This window comes from Suncus etruscus, chromosome 14, assembly GCF_024139225.1.
Source record: "Suncus etruscus isolate mSunEtr1 chromosome 14, mSunEtr1.pri.cur, whole genome shotgun sequence".
In the NCBI taxonomy this organism is placed as follows: domain Eukaryota; kingdom Metazoa; phylum Chordata; class Mammalia; order Eulipotyphla; family Soricidae; genus Suncus; species Suncus etruscus.
In genome coordinates this window covers 92,621,209-92,640,874 of record NC_064861.1, presented here as the reverse complement: position 1 = coordinate 92,640,874, position 19,666 = coordinate 92,621,209, and the positions used below count along the sequence as shown (strand labels likewise).

Below are 19,666 nucleotides of genomic sequence, written 5' to 3'. Positions count from 1 at the left end.
CGAAAGGCTTTGGCCACTCCAGCACCTCGGGACAGGAAGGACCCCTGAGACCCCCCCCCCCAAGATCAGCTCTGACTTCTCAGAATCCCCTGGAGCCCCTTCACCTGTGACCCATCCTCTGTTCTGGATGTCTGGGGGTGGGCTCTGTTTTCTCTGATTTTCACCCCCCACCTTCACCCTTGACCTTGACGCTTGAAGGTTAACCCCTTCTGTGCTGGAGCAGAGCCAGGTGGGCCTTGGGTTTTTGTTTTTGTTTTTTACTATGACAGATATTTATAAGTGGGTGTTAGGGTCGTGACCTTTTCTCAGCTGGGCAAGCAGTAGGGAGAGGCCTTTCCATCATGTAGTCTCCTGTCTACAAGGCGAGTCTGCACTCCTCCACTGTGTTAGCGCCCTTTCTCCCCAGTCACCCCCATCCCCAAAGTCTGTTGGTTTGTTTTTTGACAGAGGATAAACTATTTTACCAAAACTGCCAGGGAATTTATTTGGGAAAGATAAAAAACCGTGTGGGAGTCGGTAGGGCTACAAATTAGGCCAGGAAGTGAGGTATCTGGTTGGGTGGCCCACAGGAAGTTGGTGGCAGGAAACCCCAGATCCTGATGAGGGAAGGTGGAGGGCATGGGGACAGCAGTAGAACTTGGCTGGTGCACACCGGGGTCCCCAGGGGAGTGTGGAGTCAGGGGGCTCAGTGTCTGAGGCCCTCAGGGATAATATTTACAGGCTGAGGATCATGGTGCCCAGGGCACACACTGCAAGAGATCAAGGGGCTCTAGTACCGGGAGAGGCGGTCGTAGACTTGGTCCAGGTTTCTGCACAGGAAGATGGAGAGCGTCATGAAGCTGAGCTACATGGAGAAAGGAGCCTTGGTCAGATGGGGAAGAGGCCGGGGGAGAGGAGGAACCATAGTTGTCCAGGAAACCAGCCCAGAACTAGGATCCTAGTTTGAGGGGGGGGATAAATGGTGGAGTAAGGGGTGGAGTTAAGAGGCCAAAAGGCCAGACAGGTGCCCTGGAACAGGGGGCAGGTGTCCAGAGACCGTGGCTGGCCTGCCGGGGAAATGTGGGCGCTGATTTGGGTCCAGAAAGGAGTCCCAGCTGCATCTAGCCTAGCTCTAGAGTCCGGGACAGAGTTTGATCCGGAGCAAGCCCAGGGTCTTTATTGTGGAGGTTCCTCTGCTTCCCCTGCAGCCTCCTCTTCTAGTTCCACCACTGCGCCCGCGCTCCCGGCCTCCGGCTGCTCTTCGTCTTGTTGGTCCCAGGGCGGCCAAGGTCCCAGGACCATGGGCAGCCTCCCCCGCGGGGCCTCGTCCCTCCAGTTGGGGCAGGCGCCCACTGTCCTGCCCCAGCCACCCCGCAGACCGTCGCGCCGCCCGCTGCAATCAGCGATCGCGGGGAGCGAACCCGTAGCGCCCGGGCCCTGCGGCGGCCCTGCCCGGCTGGAGGTCCTGGGAGGGACTAGTTGGCTCAGCCCCGCCATACCCGCCTGCAGGGAAAGGGCGGGGATAGAGCGGCTACTGGCAGGAGGCTGGGCCAATGGGGAGCTGCGGGGGAGGCGCGATAGTCTGAGCGACCAATGAGCGCTCCCGTGGGGCGGGACTCCGGGCGGACAGGTGCGCATGCGCCTCAGGGCGGGCAGGTGGGGAAAGTGCGCATGCGCCTTTCCTAAAGCTCTCTGGTCTTGGACGCGCGGTCTGGGACCAACCGGACAGGGCTGAGCCTATCGCGGGGGGTGGGAAGCATCACCTCGAGGAGCCCGATGCCCAGGCAGATCCCCACGATCGAGATGAGGTTGTTGTACAGCCACTTCTGCAGGCTCCGCGCGCAGCCCTGGGGAAGAGTGAGAAGTCGGAGTGACCGTTTTCCTGCACCCACCCCTGCCCCAAGACGCCTGGGTTTTCTAGACTGGCTGCTCGCAAGGGCCCTGCAGTGTTTTTTTATTTATTTTTTACAAGTTTTTACTGTGGCCATTCAGCCCTGCCTCCCGCTGTGTGATCTTCATCCCAGGACTCTCCCACCCACTCAGCCCCTACCTCAGTTGTATGCTCCGCTTCTAGTCCCTACACCTAATGATGACTCCTTCCCAGGCCCCGCCTCCCTATGGATGTCCCAATTAGGCCCCACCTCCCAGTGATGACCTTGTATTCCAGTCCCTTCATTCCCACCCCAGGCCACGCTCACTCGTTTAGGCCCCACCTCCCGCTATTTGACCCTTCCAGGTCCCACCTACTGCTCACTGTTTGACACTCCATCCCAGGCCCCGCCTTCCAAATGATGACCTTGCCCCACTCAGGCTCTGCCCATCCAAATAGGCCCGCCCCCTCGCCCGACCCGCCTTCCACTGTAAGATCCTCATCCCAGGCCCCGCCTCTCACTGCATGACTCTCTAGGCGCCACCCACTCAACTAAGCCCGGCCCAGTGTGATCCACGTTTCAGTCCCCCCCCAATGATTATTCCATTCCATTCAGGCCCCGCCCACCTAACTAGGCCACACCCCTCACTCTGTCCCGACTCCCAATCAATGGCTCTCATTTAGGCCACGCCCGTGCAACTAGACCACGCCCCTCACTCGGGTTACTCCAGGTCATGCCTTAGGCCCCGCCCAAGGCATGGTCCATTTCAGCTCAGCCCCCGCCTCCCAACCGATGACCCCTCCAAACCCCGCCCATATAACTAGGCCACACCCCTCAGTCCGCTCCATCTCCCAATGGTCATCATTCAGGCCACGCCCGCCCAGTGCATGACTATCCAGGTGCCGCCCACTCAATGAAGCCCCGCTTCCCAACTGATTACCCCTCTAGGCCCCGCCCGTCTAACTAGGCCACACCCCTCACTCAGTCCCGCTTCCCAATCGATGGCCCTCATTCAGGCCACGCCCTCGCCCCTGGGTCCGTCTCCCAGTGCATGCTATCCAGGCCCCGCCCATCTAACTAGGCCACACCCCTCACTCAATTCCGCCACCCAATCGATGGTCTTCATTTAGGCCACGCCCACACGAAACTAGACCTCGCCCTCGCTCCTGCCTCCGCCTCTCAGTACAGGACTTCATCCAGGCCCCGCCCACCCAAAGCCTGATCCACTTTAGCTCGGCCTCCCAACAAAGACCCCCCCCATCCAGGCCACGCCCAGCCGGCTAGGCCACGCCCCTAGGCTAGACCCCGCCTCCCTCATAGGACCCCATTCAGGCCACGACCGTCCAGCTAGGCCCCGCTCTGTGTCTGATCCATCCAGACCCGGCCCCACCTCCCACTTTATGAGGGTACCCCACTTCAGTTCCCATGCCCCAGGTACGACCCCCCCATGCTAGGCTCCGCCCACTATTCCATGACCCCTCTCATTCATTCACTATGACTCCGCTTAAACGGTTTTGGGGGGTTGCGGGGTGGAAGCAGCAGTTCCGGCCACCTCTACTAGGGGGCCCCGGGCTTTAAGGGGGCTTTCCCCACCTTTTTTGGTGGGTTTGATTTCTGGGTCACACTCGGCAGCGCTCAGGGGTTCCTCCTGGCTCTGCGCTCAGAAATCGCTCCTGGCAGGCTCGGGAGACCCTATGGGATGCCGGGATTCGAACCCCCGTCCCACCTCTTGATAGATGCGCTGGTCTGCAGCGATGGAGCAGAGGTCTGCGCTGTACCGGGGCGACGTCCGTGCCCCGAGGCGGCTGAGCTGGGGCGTCAGGATGCTGTGGAGGTCGGCGGAGCTGTTGACCGCCGAGATGTTGTAGCAGGAGCAGGGCACTCGGTGCTCCCCGGACTGGTTGCTGTTCAGGCTGGGGACCCCGAACCAGTCCTGGGGGGAGTTCCAGCCGCAGCAGCTCAGCTGGGGGAGGGCTGAGTGTCAGATAGGGAGAGAGATGCCAGCTCATGGGGATCGGGGCTGGGTGGTGGATGCAGCGTGGATGGAACCCTGGGCTGCCTTGAGGTCGAACAGGCCGGGGCTGGGAGAGATGAATCAAGGGGTGACCGGGGCCTCGGGGAGAGCCATACAGCGCTGGAGATTGGGGACCAGGAGCAGTGGAAGCCAGGGTCGGGGTGGCTGAGGGTGGATGGGCGCTAGATGGAGGGGTGCCCGCCCCCAGGACACCTGAAATTGCACGTAGTCCCAGTTCTCCTCTGCCTCCGTGTTCTTCGGGTCCTTGTAGTAGTTCTGGATCGTCTTTATGGCCGTTTCATTCACTTTGCGTTCCAGCTGAGAGGCTCAGAGTGAAAATGGGCCCCCCAAATCCCCCTGCCTGCCTCCCCATCTTCCTAAGTCCCAGATCAGGGGTCTCAGAGTTTTCAGAAAGGCCTGATTCCTCCGGAAAGACCTGCGCTGTCACTTGCTTTAAGCTAAGCTCCTCCCTTCTGTTTCGCCCAGGATCTCTCTAGAATCTGGCTCCTCCTTGGCCTGTTGTTGATTTTGCTTGGGGGTTTACTCCTTGCTCCCCTATTGGGAGACCACTCCTTGCCTGGTTAGGGAGGCCATATGTGGATCTAACCCAGCTGTGCACAAGGGGATCACAACCGGCAATGCTGAGGGCTTTCTCCTGACTGCACAAAGGAAGTAGTCATGGCACTGCTCGGAGAACCACATGGGATGATGAGGATGGAACCCCGGTCAGCTGCATGCCAGGCCAGCACCCTCCCTGCTGTGTTATTATAGCTCCAGCCTTGCCCTCGGGGGGCATCTCTACTTTGTAGAAGTGTGGTTTCCTCTATCCTTGCCTTTCTCTTGACTCCCCCTTTCCCTACATCCTCTACTAGTCTGTCTCATCTTGTCTCTGTATGGTTTGTTTTTTTTGTTGTTTTTTTTTTTTTTTTTTTTTTTTTGGTTTTTGGGCCACACCCGGTAACGCTCAGGGGTTACTCCTGGCTATGCGCTCAGAAGTTACTCCTGGCTTGGGGGACCATATGGGACACCGGGGGATCGAACCACGGTCCGTCCAAGGCTAGCACAGGCAAGGCAGGCACCTTACCTTTAGCGCCACCGCCCGGCCCCTCTGTATGGTTTGTTGTCTATGTTTATTTCTTTTTTCTTTTTCTTTTTTTGGTTTTTGGGTCGCACAGGGGTTATTCCTGGCTCTGTGCTCAGAAATTGCTCCTGACTCGGGGAGCCATATGTGATGCCAGGATTCGAACCGCTGTCTGTCCTGGGTCAGCTGTGTACAAGGCAAATGCCCTACCACTATACTATCTCTCTGGCCCTGTTGTCCATTTTTTAATTAGATTACTTTATTTATTTTTGATTTTTGGGTCACACTCAGGGGTTACTCCTGACTCTGTGCTCAAGAATCAGTAATCTGGGGGACTGTATGGGATGCAGGGGATCAAACCCGGGGGGGGGGGGGGGAGGTCCATGTGCCAGGCAAACACCCTCCCCACTGTGCTGTTGCTCTTGCCCATTTGAATTTCTTTTTTTTTTTTTCCCATTAGATAGAAACTGGCTAAGAATTTGAATTCCTTTGTCACTGTCATCCTGCTTGCTTTTGCTGCCATCTCTTCCTGCTGCCCTCCACCCACCCATGCCTCGCCACCAGCTGGGGAACAGGGAGGGACCCACTTACCAGGACCCGCTGAGTAGAGATGAGGATGCCCAGGGTGATCTGTATGGCAAAGAGCAGCAGCAGTATCCCAAAATACTGAGGGTGGGGGACAAAGGGGAGCCATCAGGCAGAGGAGCCTCAGGGCCAGGGCCCCAGTTGAGAGGCATGTTCCTGGTGGGAAGACACGCACCAGACCCAGGAGGCAGCGGAATTCCTTGAGGGCGCCCAGGCAGCCCAGGAGGGCAACACCCATGGTGATGACTCCAGAAACAGCAAGAACCTTGGACCAGATCTGCAGGGCCAGGAAGGACATCCCTGGGGGAGGTGAAAGGAAGTTACTGGGGTTGCCAGGGACAGCTCTGGCCATCTCCCCAAAACCCTCAGGGGAACCAGTTCTGTGGAGTCTTCTCTCTGGGACCCTCGCCCATCTCATTACCTGCTCACCTTCTCTGTTTTGTTTGTTTTTGTTTTGGGGCCACACCTGGTGAGCTCAATGGTTACTCCTGGCTATGCGCTCAGAAATTGCTCCTGGCTTGGGGGACCATATGGGACGCCAGGGATCGACTGAGGTTCGTCCTAGGCTAGCGCGGACAAGGCAGATGCCTTATCATTTTATGTCACCATTCCGGCCCCTGCTCCCCTTCTCTGAACGACTCTCTTCTCATCTCCATTTCCCTCTTCTCCTTTCTCATTGCCTGGCCCTCTTTTTGTTTTATTTTTTGTTTGTTTTAGGGCCATACCCAACAGTGCTTGGGGTCGCGTCTGACTTTGCTCTCAAGGATCACTCCTGGCAGGCTTAGGGAAGGAACCCTATGGGATGCTGGGGATCGAACCCAGATCAGCTGCATTCAAGGCAAATACCCTCTTCTTTGTGCTATTGCTTTGGTCCTCTCTTTTTTTGTTTGTTTGTTTGTTTTTGTTTTAGGGCCACACCCAGTGACAATTCCGAGGTTACTTCTGGCTCTATGCTCAGAAATGGCTCCTGGCAGGCTCGGGACCATATAGGATGCCAGGGATGGAACCCAGATCCGTCCTGGGTCAGCCGCATGCAAGGCAAACGCCCTACCACTGTGCTATCGCTCCGGACCTCCTCTTATTCTTTTTTTAAAGTGAGCAAGATAAAATAAAATTAAAGTGAGCAAGATGTGGGACTGGAGCAATAACAAAGTGGGGAGGGTGCTTGCCTTGCATACCAAACCTGGTTTGATCCCCAGCATCTCCTAAGGTCCCATGAGCATACTCAAAGTGATTCATGGATGCAGAGTCAGGAGTTAGCGCTGAGCCTTATTGGGTTTGGCCCCAAACAAAAAATATAAGTAAGGGGAGTGTGCTTTTTATGACTGAAATCCAACTACAAACATGTTGGTAACCATGGTGCTTAAATAAAGATAGGTATAATAAAAATATAAAAAATGTAAAAAGTGAAGCAAGATTATTTTTGTTTGTTTTGGTTTTTGGTTTTGGGCCACAATCGGCGTTGCTCAGGGGTTACTCCTGGCTGTCTGCTCAGAAATAGCTCCTGGCAGGCATGGGGGACCCTATGGGACACCGGGATTCGAACCAACCACCTTAGGTCCTGGATCAGCTGCTTGCAAGGCAAACACCGCTGTGCTATCTCTCCGGCCCCATCAAGATTGTTTTTATTCAATGAAACTTAGAAAGGAAATTGATGTTTAAGAGAGAACATCACTTCTCTAGGTGAAAAAAGCCAAACTTTTTTTTTTTCTTTCTTCTTTGTTTTTGGGTCACACCTGACCTGGTGGCACACAGGGGTTACTCCTGGCTCTGCACTCAGAAATAGCTCCTGGCAGGCTCAGGGGAATTGAACCGGGGTCCATCCTGTTTTGGCCAGGTGCAAGGCAAACGCCCTACCACTGTGCTATTGCTCTGCCCCCCTCTTTTTTTTTTCTTTCTTGACTTATGAGCTACATCTGGTGGTGCTCAGAGCATACTTCTTAGTTCTGCATGCAGGCCCCTGGTCAGGGACAATACGGGATGTTAGGGATTGAACAGAAGGAAGGCAAGAGGCTTACCCCCTGTACTAGCTCTCAAGGGCTCTTTATTGGTAACAAACTCCCAGCTTTCAATGATACCTGTATTGATTTTGCTTCTTTTTTTTTTTTTTTTTTTTTGGTTTTTGGGCCACACCCGGCGGTGCTCAGGGGTTACTCCTGGCTGTATGCTCAGAAATAGCTCCTGGCAGGCACGGGGGACCATATGGGACACCGGGATTCGGACCAACCACCTTTGGTCCTGGATCGGCTGCTTGCAAGGCAAACACCGCTGTGCTATCTCTCCGGGCCCTTGATTTTGCTTCTTTAGGTACCCTGGCTCACAGTGCTCAAGGGCTACTCCAGGCTCAGTGCTCAGGAGTTGCTCTCTGCAGAAGAGAGTTTGGGGGCCATGTAGTTTGGGGGATCAAACCTGGGCCTTCTGGGGCTGGGAAGATAGTATAGCGATATAGAGCTCTTGCTTTGCACCTGGATGACCGAGTTCTATTTCCACATTCCATATGGTCTCCTGTGCCCCACCAGCAGTGATCTAAATGCAAAGCCAGGAGTCAACCCTGAGAGTTGCCGGGTGTGGCCCCAAAACAAAACTGGCCTCCTGCATGCAAAGGTCCTGCTCAGCCACTGAGCTGTCACCTCTCTGTTTCTGTCCTTTCTCTTTCTGGCTCATGATTAGTTTCATGACTGTGTGTGTGTGTGTGTGTGTGTGTGTGTGTGTTGTGTTGTGTTTAAGGTGCCAGGATTGGACCCAGGGCCTCTAGTACAATGGATGAGCCTTGCCTTTTTTTTAAGCAACACCTGGTAGTGCTCAGGGATCATTCCTGGAGGTATTCAGGGGTTGCTCATATCCTGTATGTTGTGATACCAAGAATCAAACCCAGGTCGGTCTCCCACTCTGCTATTGCTCCAGCCCCCATTTGTTTCTGGGACACACATGTCAGAGGCCTGCATTCCATTCAGGCTTGGGGGTGGAGTGGGTGGCTAGAGTTACCCCCAGAAATCGGTAGTCTACTATGATCCTCTGTCCCCAAGTGTTAGTGCTTAATGGTGGGAAAATTCTTTTTTTTTTTTTTTTTTTTTGGTTTTTGGGCCACACCCAGCGTTGCTCAGGGTTACTCCTGGCTGTCTGCTCAGAAATAGCTCCTGGCAGGCACGGGGGACCATATGGGACACCGGGACTCGAACCAACCACCTTTGGTCCTGGATCGGCTGCTTGCAAGGCAAACGCCGCTGTGCTATCTCTCCGGGCCCGAAAATTCTTATTTTTAACAAGCCAATAGTATTTGAACAATTACCTAGAATGATTGTCCTGCCATTATTTTTTATTTTGTTTTTGGGTTATGCCTGGTGGGTCTTGGGGCTTACTCCTAACTGTGCTGTAGAGTCACTCTCAGTGCACCTGAGGGACCCTATGGGATGCCGGGAATTGAACCCGGGTCTGCTGCGTGCCAGGCAAGTGCCCTCCCTGCTGTGCTATTTATGGCTCCAGCCCCTGGCCCGTCATTATCATAATGTTACAGCGACTCTTATTTCCTGACTACGTAACACCCAATGACTTCCTCTCTCTGATCCTCAAAGAGGGGAAGATGTGTGCAAGGATCAGACGGGCCTCTCCTCTAGAAGTGACACGGGAATACATTAAGAGCCGACTATTATTATGTTAGAACCTCCGATTCACTTGTCTAGGGAAGATGCAGACTCGGGCAGTTGGGGCCAGCTGAGCACAGAGGGCCTGATATGGCTACTGGGGGGACTTTTGAGGGGACCTTCGTAGGAGAAGAGACCTCTCAGAAGGTGCATCGAGGGGAGACCGGGCCCCTACCTGCTCCAGGAAGGCCCTCCCTGTTGCACCCAGCCCCCTCACCCACAAAGGACACGAAGCTGGTCTTATCGATGAGGATCCAGACTCCGAAGCAGAAAATCAGACTCCCTAGGACCTGAGGAGAGACGAGAAGATGGTGGTGGAACCCCGGTAGAAGGGGGATGGTGGGGGCCTGGGGCGCCCTAAGGCAACTCACAAAGAAGAAGAGGTTGAAGACGAAGAGGAAATACTTGATGAGGCTGAGACAGTTGTCCTGGGCCGACATCTTCTCCTGGCCAGGTGAGGGAGCCGTGGGTGCCGTGGTGGACAGGAGGTGGGGAAGAACCAGCAAGAAGACAAAGGCCGCAGGACAGGGGGAGCAAGGAAGAAGCCAGAGAAAGAGGAAGTGCTCAAGCCAAGCTCCGCCTCCTGGCTCCCCATGATGTTACTTCCTTCCACCTACCCCCCTGGGCCACACCATACCTGAGGGGCCTTGGAACATGGTTGTACTCCGGACATGGGAGCTGCTCTCATCTTCTCTTCCATGGTTCCAGGGAAGAAACCCACAGGGATATCTGGTCTACCTGCATCCGCTTCTGCTGGGCACCAGGACTCCAGGCTGGTCCTGGGCAATTGACCTCACAGTCACTCTGACCTCATGTGTGCCATTTCTGCTGCATCTCTCTCCCTTCCCTACTTGCAGTCTCTGGGCCTTCTCTCTCTGGTCCCTCTGCTCTTTATCTTTCCCTTCTACTCTGGGTCTCTTTTTGTTTTGGGGCCACAACTAGAGGTGCTTAAGTACTAACTCCTGCCTTTGCTCTTCGGGTTCAATCCTAGCAGGACTTGGGATCCTATTTGGTGCCAGTGATTGAATCCTGGTCTGCCATGTGCAAGGCAAGTGACTGTCCTCTATGTTCTGTTTCTGGCCCCTCCCTGGTCTCTTGCCTCGCTTTCTGTGAATCTTCTCCATATCTCTGTCTTTGTCCTTGGATTTCAGGCTCCTTTTCTCCGCCCTTTTTCCTGTCTCTGTTCTACTTCTGCCCTCCCTGCCCCTGGGCTTTGTTTTTGGAGGCTGAATCTGCAGCCTGTTCTAAGGCAGCAGGTGTAAGCCACAGTGATCTACTTTGGCGAGGCCTGGGCACAAAAGGGAGAAGTGAAAGTGCTGTGGGCCCTAGTAGAAAAGGTCCCTGGGAGTGAGGGAGCAGCTAGGTGATGCCATATACTGGCAGAAACTGAGTTTCAGGCCATACTTCCTGTCTCTACAGTGGGGGTCCCCACTGTAGAGGAGGCAGGTGGGTGAGCCAGGATCGAATTTGGGGCCTGTGGGTGACTCATTCCGTTTTGTGATGTCTGATGTTTGGAACCTTAGCTATACACCCAGCAGCCTCTGAACACACAGTTTCTCCTCTAGCTCCACAAACTCCCATTCTGGTCAAGTCCCAAATTCCTTACAAATTTCTAGTTTCAGAATTGTTCCTACTATCTTGACATCTACCCAGGTTCTGGGAAAACTCGGCACCTTCTCTCTTTGGAGAGATCCACTTTAAAAAATAAAAAGATTCGGGACCGGAGAGATAGCATGGAGGTAAGGCGTTTGCCGGCATCCCATATTGTCCCCCGAGTCTGCCAGGAGCGATTTCTGAGCACAGAGCCAGGAGTAACCCCTGAGCACTGCCAGGTGTGACCCTAAAACCAAAAACCAAAATAATAAAAATAAAAATAAAAATATTCCAGGGGGCCAGAGAGATAGCATGGAGGTAAGGCATTTGCCTTGCATGCAGAAGGATGTGGTTTGAATCCCGGCATCCCATATGATCCCCTGAGCCTGCCAGGAGCGATTTCTGAGTGTAGAGCCAGGAGTAACCCCTGAACATTGCCAGGTGTGACCTCTCCCCAAAAATAAAAAAAAAAAAGGTTCCAAATGCAATTTGTTTTCTTATAATTAAAAATCAATTCACGTACATATCAGTATTGTTAACATACATATTATCTCCCACAGTTAACGTGTATATATGTAGTGAGAATGATTAAGATCTATTCTTGGGGGGCCCAGAGAGATAGCACAGCGGTGTTTGCCTCACAAGCAGCTGATCCAGGACCTAAGGTGGTTGGTTCGAATCCCGGCGTCCCATATGGTCCCCCGTGCCTGCCAGGAGCTGTTTTTGAGCAGACAGCCAGGAGTAACTCCTGAGCACCGCCGGGTGTGGCCCAAAAACCAAAAAAAAAGAAAAAGAAAAAAAAAAGATCTATTCTTGGGGCCAGAGCAGTGGTGCAAGTGGTAAGGCGTCTGCTTTGCCTGCACTAGCCTAGGACGGACCACTGTTTGATCCCCTGCTGTCCCATATGGTCCCCCAAGCCAGGGGTGATTTCTGAGTACATAGCCATGAGTAACCCCTGAACAGCACCAGGTGTGGCCCAAAAACAAAAAAAAAAAAGAAAAGGTCTATTTTTAATTTTCAACAATGCATTGCTAGCTTTAGTTGCCACACTACTAGTGCTCCTCAGAACTTTTTTCTTTCAGTCAGGGTTAGTGCCACACCCAGGAGGGCTCAAGTGTCATTCCTGATAGTGCTCAGGAGACCATATATTGTGGGATCATGTGGGGGATGGAACTGGGTTTGGCCACATGCAAGACAAGTGCCTCTACTATCTCTCAAGTCTAGATACCATTCTTTTGGGGTGGGAGGACACATATAACAGTGCTCAGAAATCACTCTCTCTTGCTCCAAAGACCTTATAGGATGCTGTGGATTGAACCTTGTATGTAAGGCAAGCACCCTAACCCACTCTACTCTCTCTGGACCCAAGAACTTGTTATTGTAACTAAGAGTGTTGCCCTTTGACCTACACCTTCCCGTTTTTTCTATCCTGCAGTTCCTGGACACTTGTTATTCTATTCTTTGTTGCGATAAAATCAATCCCTTTTATTTTTATTATTAATTTTTTTTTGTTTGGGGGGCCTACCCAGTGATGCTCCTGTATTCATACAGGAATAGCTCATGGCAGACTCAGGGGAATCCTATGAGATGTTGGGGATTGAACCTGGGTTGACTGTATGCAAGGCAAGTGTCCTAACCACTGTGCTATATGGCTCCTGTCCCTAATCAATCCCATTTTAGATTTCATGTGTAAGCCACACAGGTGTTTTTGTGTTTGCATGCCATTCAATTTCGACTTCATCTGTGTATGTCTATTTTTGTTTTTGTTCCTTTCCTTCTTTGGGGGACCATGCCTGCCAAATGCTCAGGGATTACTCCCAACAGTGCTCACTCAGGAATTGCTCCTGGCCAGGCTGGCTAGGCAAAACTGCCTTACCTGCTATACTCTCTCTCCAGTTCCCTGAGATTTTCTTTTTTTTCCATTGGTTTTGAGGCCACACTCGGTGGGGACTAGGGAAGTCCTAAGAATTTTGCAGGGTTTGGACCCAAGGAGGCACAAGAATGAACCTCTTAAGGCCTTGACCTCTTTGGCGCCATTAGAGGTGAGGGAGTCCACCTCCACCCCAGAGCCAACTGCGCCTGCGCGAGGAGGCGGGCTCAGCCGCTGCTGAGCCAATAGGAAACACGAAAAGCTGCTGCACATGCGCAGGATGCTGCTACAACTGCGCGGGAAGCTGCTGCGCATGCGCGGAAGACCAGCAGAAAAAAGGCGCGCGTGGCAAAGGTGCATGAAGTGCTGTTTGTACCCGTGTGACGAGGCCTGAGGGGCCATGGTGGATCAGTGACCCCCAGGGCTTCGCAGTTGGGGTGTCTTGAGTCATATTTTCTCCTGACCTGACCTGAAAGGCTCAGAAGCGAGGGGAAGAGGGAGGTGGGAAAAGGGCCTAGGCTTTTGGGGTGCCCCTCACTAGCATCCTATCTGGGACACCCGCAGGGCTCATCCAGGAGTTGAATGAACCCCTGAACCCCTTCTTTTCTCCCTCAGGACCCAGGAAACCGGAGACGTGGCCCTGTGGCTTTGACTGGTTCGAATCTTGGCAGGACTTCGTGTTCCTGGGGAGACCCCAGTGGTAGAAACGGGGTCCCACCACCTCAGCGTCTTCTCAGGGTAGGCCATTTCCCCACGCCCACACACATCCCTTTCATTTTGGGGGGGATCATTGTGTCAGGAAAGGAGAGGAAATGGCCTTTCATGGGATTCTCGCTTCCCCACCCCACAGGATGTGGGTCCCAGAGAATCAGGGCTGCCCTGATGATGGGGTCCCCCACGTTGAGTCACACTCAGAGCCCCTTCTGCCTGGAAAGAAGGTTCCACCAAGGCTTTGAGGGGCTCCCACAGCCCCCCCTCCCACTCCTACCCCAGGTCATGTCACACAATCCAATTGATCCAAACTAAGCTCTCCCCAAGAGTCAAAGTGAACAATTTACCGTGAATATCGTGGTAGGAAAACATACTCTTTGATTTTTTGGGGCCCCACATGGCTATAGTCAAGGGTTCCTCCATGTTCTGTGCTCAAGGATTACTACTGGCCAGGCTCAAGGGAACCTGTGGGATGGTCTGGGATCTAACCTGTGCTTAGCCACATACAAGGCAAACGCTGCCCTAACACTCTGACTCCAGGAAAATATTCTTTTTTGGGGGGCACACACTCAGCAGTGCTCAGGGGTTACTCCTGATTCAGTGCTCAAGAATTACTTCTGGGAAAATAGAAAAAGAGAAAGAAAAAAAATTACTTCTGGGGCTGGAGTGATAGTACAGCAGTAGGGCTTTGCCTTGCAAGCAGCCAACCTGGGAAGGACCCACCCAGCTTCTATTCCCAGCATCCCATATGGTACCGTGAGCCTGCCAAGAGTGATTTCTGAGCACAGAGTCAGGAAAAACCCCTGAAAGCCAGTAGGTGTGGCTCAAAAACTCAACCCTGGGACCGGAGAGATAGCACAGCGGCATTTGCCTTGCAGGCAGCTGATCCAGGACCAAAGGTGGTTGGTTCAAATACTGGTGTCCCATATGGTCCCCCATGCCTGCCAGGAGCTATTTCTGAGCAGACAGCCAGGAATAACCCCTGAGCACTGCCGGGTGTGGCCCAAAAAAAAAAAAAAAAAACCCCACAAAAGAACAATAATTACTTGTGATATCCTGTCGGTGCTTAGGAAACCACATGGGACACAGGGTTAGTCACATGCAAGGCAAACAGCCTTCCCACTATATTATTATTCTGGCTTCAGGAAAACATTCTTAACCATTTTGGTTGATTTATGATGGTTTCCAGATCAAACCCAGGGCTTTCTGCACACCAGGCAAGTGTTCTTACCAGGGAGCCTCTGTCCCAGTACTTAAAATAGTCAAAAACAAAACAGAGTCAAGCCTTAGCCCTCTATTTTCTCTGACTTCCCCAGAATGGTTTGAATGTGTGGATGAAAGGGGATTCTATCACCAGTATATTTTTGTTAGTTTGTTTTTCACAGTGGAGCAGAGTCAGGATTTGCAGACACCATGTGGCTGAGGAGATGCAAAAGTTTTCTGTGATTGTGTTGTATGTGACATTCAACTTCTGCTGAAATGATGATTTGTTCATAGTTTTGGTACCAAAGAATAAAGAAAAAAAAGTCCTATTTTTTGGTGGTGGGTGGGCACATCTGGTGGTGCTCAAGGCTTATCCCTGGCCCTGAGCTCAAGGATCACTCCTAGTGGGACTTGGGGGACCATATGGAGTGCTAGGGATCAAACCTGAGTCAGCTGTGTGCAAGACAAGCATTGCACCTGCTGTACTATGGCTCTGGTCCCAATTGGTTTATTTTTAGAACTATCACCTTTCTGCTTATATGGTTCGTGTTTTTGCATGCTGTCTACTCTATGCATGGGAGTTCTTAATTGGTTAATAATAGTGGTTTAAAATTCTTCACCTGGTAATTCCAACACCCCTGCTTTCTCTGCTTCAGATGCTTGCTGTGTCTTCAGATTGTCATTTTGGGTTTGGATGCCTCCTTCCCTCCCTCACTCCCTCCCTCCCTCCCTCCTTCCCTCTCTCCCTCCTTCCCTCCTTCTTCCCTCCCTCCCTCCCTCCCTCCCTCCCTTCCTTCCTTCCTTCCTACCTTCCTTTCTTCCTTTCTTCCTTCCTACCTTCCTTTCTTCCTTTCTTCCTTTCTTCTCTAATCCTCCCTCATTCCTTCCTTTTTGGGCCACACCCAGAGGGCTCAGGCCTCACTTCTGGCACTGCACTCAGGGATCACTCATGGCAGGGCTTTGGGCAACAGATGTGGTTGTGGGGATCAAACCTGGGCCAGTCACATGCAAGGCAAGAACCCTACCCACTATACTATTGCTCTGACTCAATGTCATCATTCTTTGTACAGTTATTAGTTTACACATTTTGCAATAGCGAGTGGATTTTCCTTTGTATTGCTATGCATTGATAATTTTTTATTTTATTCTGTGATTCTCATTGGTTACTATAGTGCAGTGGTTGGTTTTCTAATTATCCTGGATTTGGCTGATGGGGGTATCTTCAGTTTGATTTCTCTCTTCTACATCATACTTTTTTTTTTCTTTTCGGTTTTTTGGGCCACACCCTCAGGGGTTACTCCTGGCTATGTGCTCAGAAATAGTTCCTGGTTTGGGAGACATATGGGATGCCGGGTATCGAATCCAGGTCTGTCCTGGACCGGCTGCGTACAAGGCAAATGGCCTACCGCTGCATCACTGCTCTGTCCCCCCACATCATACTTTTTTTTTTTTTTTTGTGGTTTTTGGGTCACACCCGGCAGTGCTCAGGGGTTACTCCTGGCTCCATGCTCAGAAATTGCTCCTGGCTGGCACGGGGGACCATATGGGACGCCGGGATTCGAACCGATGACCTTCTGCATGAAAGGCAAACGCCTTACCTCCATGCTATCTCTCCGGCCCCCCACATCATACTTTTTAATTTTTACTTATTGATGTGTATTTGTCCTGATTTATGAAGAAATAAAGGGACTAGAATGTTAGCTCAAAGGGATAGAGCATTTGATAGGTCTTGGGTTTGATCCTAGTCATTGAATGACTGCTAAATGCTGATGGGAGCAACCGGCCTGGGTGGCTTCTTTTTTTCTTTTTTCTTTTTGGTTTTTGGGCCACACCCGGCAGTGCTCAGGGGTTACTCCTGGCTATCTGCTCAGAAATAGTTCCTGGCAGGCACGGGGGACCATATGGGACACCGGGATTTGAACCAACCACCTTTGGTCCTGGATCGGCTGCTTGCAAGGCAAACACCACTGTGCTATCTCTCTGGGCCCCTGGGTGGCTTCTTTTTTTTTTTTTTTTTTTTTTTTTTTTTTTTTTTTTTTGGTTTTTGGGCCACACCCTGTGACGCTCAGGGGTTACTCCTGGCTATGCACTCAGAAGTTGCTCCTGGCTTCTTGGGGGACCATATGGGACGCCGGGGAATCGAACCGAAGTCCGTCCTAGGCTAGCGCAGGCAAGGCAGGCACCTTACCTCCAGCGCCACCGCCCGGCCCCCCTGGGTGGCTTCTTAATACCCTCTGGTGTGGCCCTGGTAACTCCTAGTATTGCTGGGTCTGCACAGCACCAGATCACATTATCAGCTTGCTGGAGTGACCCCAAGACTCATGTGTGCTGCTTGGGGTTCGAACCCTCCAAATATGATACAAAACATGAAAGTAATACACACTTTTTAGATCACTTACGAAATTAATTGAAAAATCAGAGGAAATAAAAATGCCTATTATCCTGCTGCATTCTATGTGTTGATATATTTTATTGCATTTGTAAATACAGCAGAGATAGAGATAGAGAGGTTTGCATCTGAATTGAATTTTTAGTCTCTATTGAGTCATAAGCTTTAGTTAAGTTTCTAAGAACTCTGAAAATAGCATGCCTCACTGCTGGTTATGCCTGTAATACAGATGTGCCAATGGGCTCTCAGGGCCCACTTCCTTCCTCTGTTTGGAGAATGGTATGATTTCCTCCCCACCAAAAAAAAAAATCTGCCACTTTCTTACCATCCTGTTTTAGTTTTTTTTCACCACTCTTCTTACCTTTTTTTTTTTTTTTTTCAGAACATACCAGGATCCAATCAAAGGTCACAATCGAATCACAAAGGTCACAACAGAGTGCAACAAGGAGAGTAACTTCTGATATGAGGTAGAACATCATTCTCTACTGGGGTGAAGTGAGGAGGTAGGCAGAACAACAGTTGGATTGACAGCCAGTGGAAAACAACAGGAGATGAAAAATGCTATGAGAAAGGAAATAAGCAGGGGGCCGGAGAGATAGCATGGAGGTAAGGTGTTTGCCTTTCATGCAGAAGGACGGTGGTTCGAATCCCGGTATCCCATATGGTCCCCCGTGCTTGCCAGGAGCGATTTCTGAGCGTGGAGCCAGGAGTGACCCCTGAGCGCTGCCAGGTGTGACCCAAAAACCAAAAAAAAAAAAAAAAAAAAAAAAGGAAACAAGCAGGAAGGATGGAGGGAAAGATGGCTCATAGTGCTTTTTCCTTGTAACTGGAATTATAATGCTGATGTTTTTTTGTTTTGGAATTCTGGGGTGGAACCCAGATATTCATACATGCAGAGAGCTATTATTTCAGATAGGTGAACCAGGAAGGCATCTTTGGTCAGGAAGAACTTGAGCAGAGACTTGATGTTAGTATAGATGAGAAAACTCAGAGAAGTAAAGCTTTCCTATGATTATAAAGACAGATTTAGGGGCCAGAGCGATATCATAGCAGGTAGAGTTTGCCTTGTGCATGCCAACCTGGATCTGATTCCCAGCATCCTATAGGTCCCCTGAGCCTGCCACGAGTAATTTCTTTCTTTCTTTCTTTCTTTCTTTTTTTTTTTTTTGAGTGGGGGGTCACACTCAGCAGGGCTCTATGCTCAGAAATTGCTCCTGGCAGGCTCAGAGGACCGTATGGGATGCTGGGATTCAAACAACTGACCTTCTGATTTGAACAACTGACCTTCTGCATGCAAGACAAACACCTTACCCCCATGCTATCTCTCCGGCCCCAGGAGTAATTTCTTGAATGCAGAGTAACCTCTGAGTACCGCCAAGTGTGGCCCAACCCTTCCAAAAAAAGACAGATTTAGTATTTAGTTATTTTATTCTAAAGTATATTGATTTTGGGGGAGGTGTGCTTCCAATTAGTGTTGAGAAGGCCCAGGGCCCACTCCTGGCAGCATGCAGTTTGGCCGTGCTGGAGGAGGTAGACAGGACGCAAGGATTTGAACTTGGTCTAGTTCATCCTGTAGATTTGTGCTCTCTCCCTAGCCCCCAAATCCACTTTATTGTTAGTTTTCTTTTGAACTTAAGTGATCATAAAGACAAAAACGAAGGGTTTACTTTATTTTTTGTTTTCTCTTGGGGCCTTCCTTGGCATTGTTTCAGAATATTTAAGGTGATGCTGGTGACTAAACTCATGCTTCCCACATGCAAAGCTTGTGTACCTTTTGAACCATCACATCTTTTTTTTTTTTTTTTTGGTTTTTGGGCCACACCCGGCGGTGCTCAGGGGTCAGTCCTGGCTGTCTGCTCAGAAATAGCTCCTGGCAGGCACGGGGGACCATATGGGACATCGGGATTCGAACCAACCACCTTTGGTCCTGCATCAGCTGCTTGCAAGGCAAACGTCGCTGTGCTATCTCTCTGGGCCTGAACCATCACATCTTTATAGTCTAAAAGATTTACTTTTTTTTTTTTTATATTTATTGGTGAAGTAAGAAAGTTTTTGTTTATTTTTGGTTTTTGGGCCACACCCGGTGATACTCAAGGATTACTCCTGGCTATGCACTCAGAAATCACTCCCGGCTTGGGGACCATATGGGATGCCAGGAATTGAATCCAGGTCTGTCCTGGGCAGCCACATGCAAGACAAACGTCCTACCGCTGTGCTATTGCTCCAGCCCTAAGAAAGTTTTTATTGAAACTTATTTATTTATTTATTTAGAACTATGTGAGAGGAAAGAAAGGGTGAAGTATATGTTTGAGAGAGAATACAGCCTTTCCATAATAGAAATGGGCAAACAAAGAAACAGAGACAAGCAAGTTACATGTGCAAGGGGGGAATATAGACTTGAAGAGCTAGTTAAAAGCTTTAGAGGGGTATTGAGGGCTGGAGTGATAGCACAGTGGTAGGGCATTTGCCTTGCATGCAGCTGACCTGGGACTGACCCGGTTCGATTCCCGACATCCCATATGGACTTCTGAGCCTGCAAGGAGTGATTTCTGTAAGCAGAGCCAGGAGTAACCCCTGAGCACCTCTGAGTGTGGCCCAAAAATCCAAGAATAAAAGGGGAGGGTATTGAGAGGTTGGAGTGATAGACAGTGGGTAGGGAGTTTTTCTTATACAAGGCTGACATGGGTTTGATCTCTGGCATCTTGTAAAGTTCCTAGAGCACTCACAAG

The 19,666-nt window shown here is 51.1% G+C and overlaps 1 protein-coding gene across 1 annotated transcript; it reads right to left on the bottom strand.

Moving 5' to 3' along the window:
• Positions 1–561: 561 nt before the first annotated feature.
• CD37 (CD37 molecule) lies at positions 562–9,677 on the bottom strand. The gene is made up of 8 exons (XM_049786222.1): positions 9,543–9,677; positions 9,389–9,461; positions 5,706–5,830; positions 5,537–5,611; positions 4,078–4,182; positions 3,577–3,813; positions 1,743–1,826; positions 562–844 (listed from the first exon to the last, which is right to left on the bottom strand). The coding sequence occupies exons 1-8, from the start codon at positions 9,609–9,611 to the stop codon at positions 770–772; spliced, it is 843 nt and encodes a 280-aa protein (XP_049642179.1). The 5' UTR covers positions 9,612–9,677; the 3' UTR covers positions 562–769.
• Positions 9,678–19,666: the final 9,989 nt, after the last annotated feature.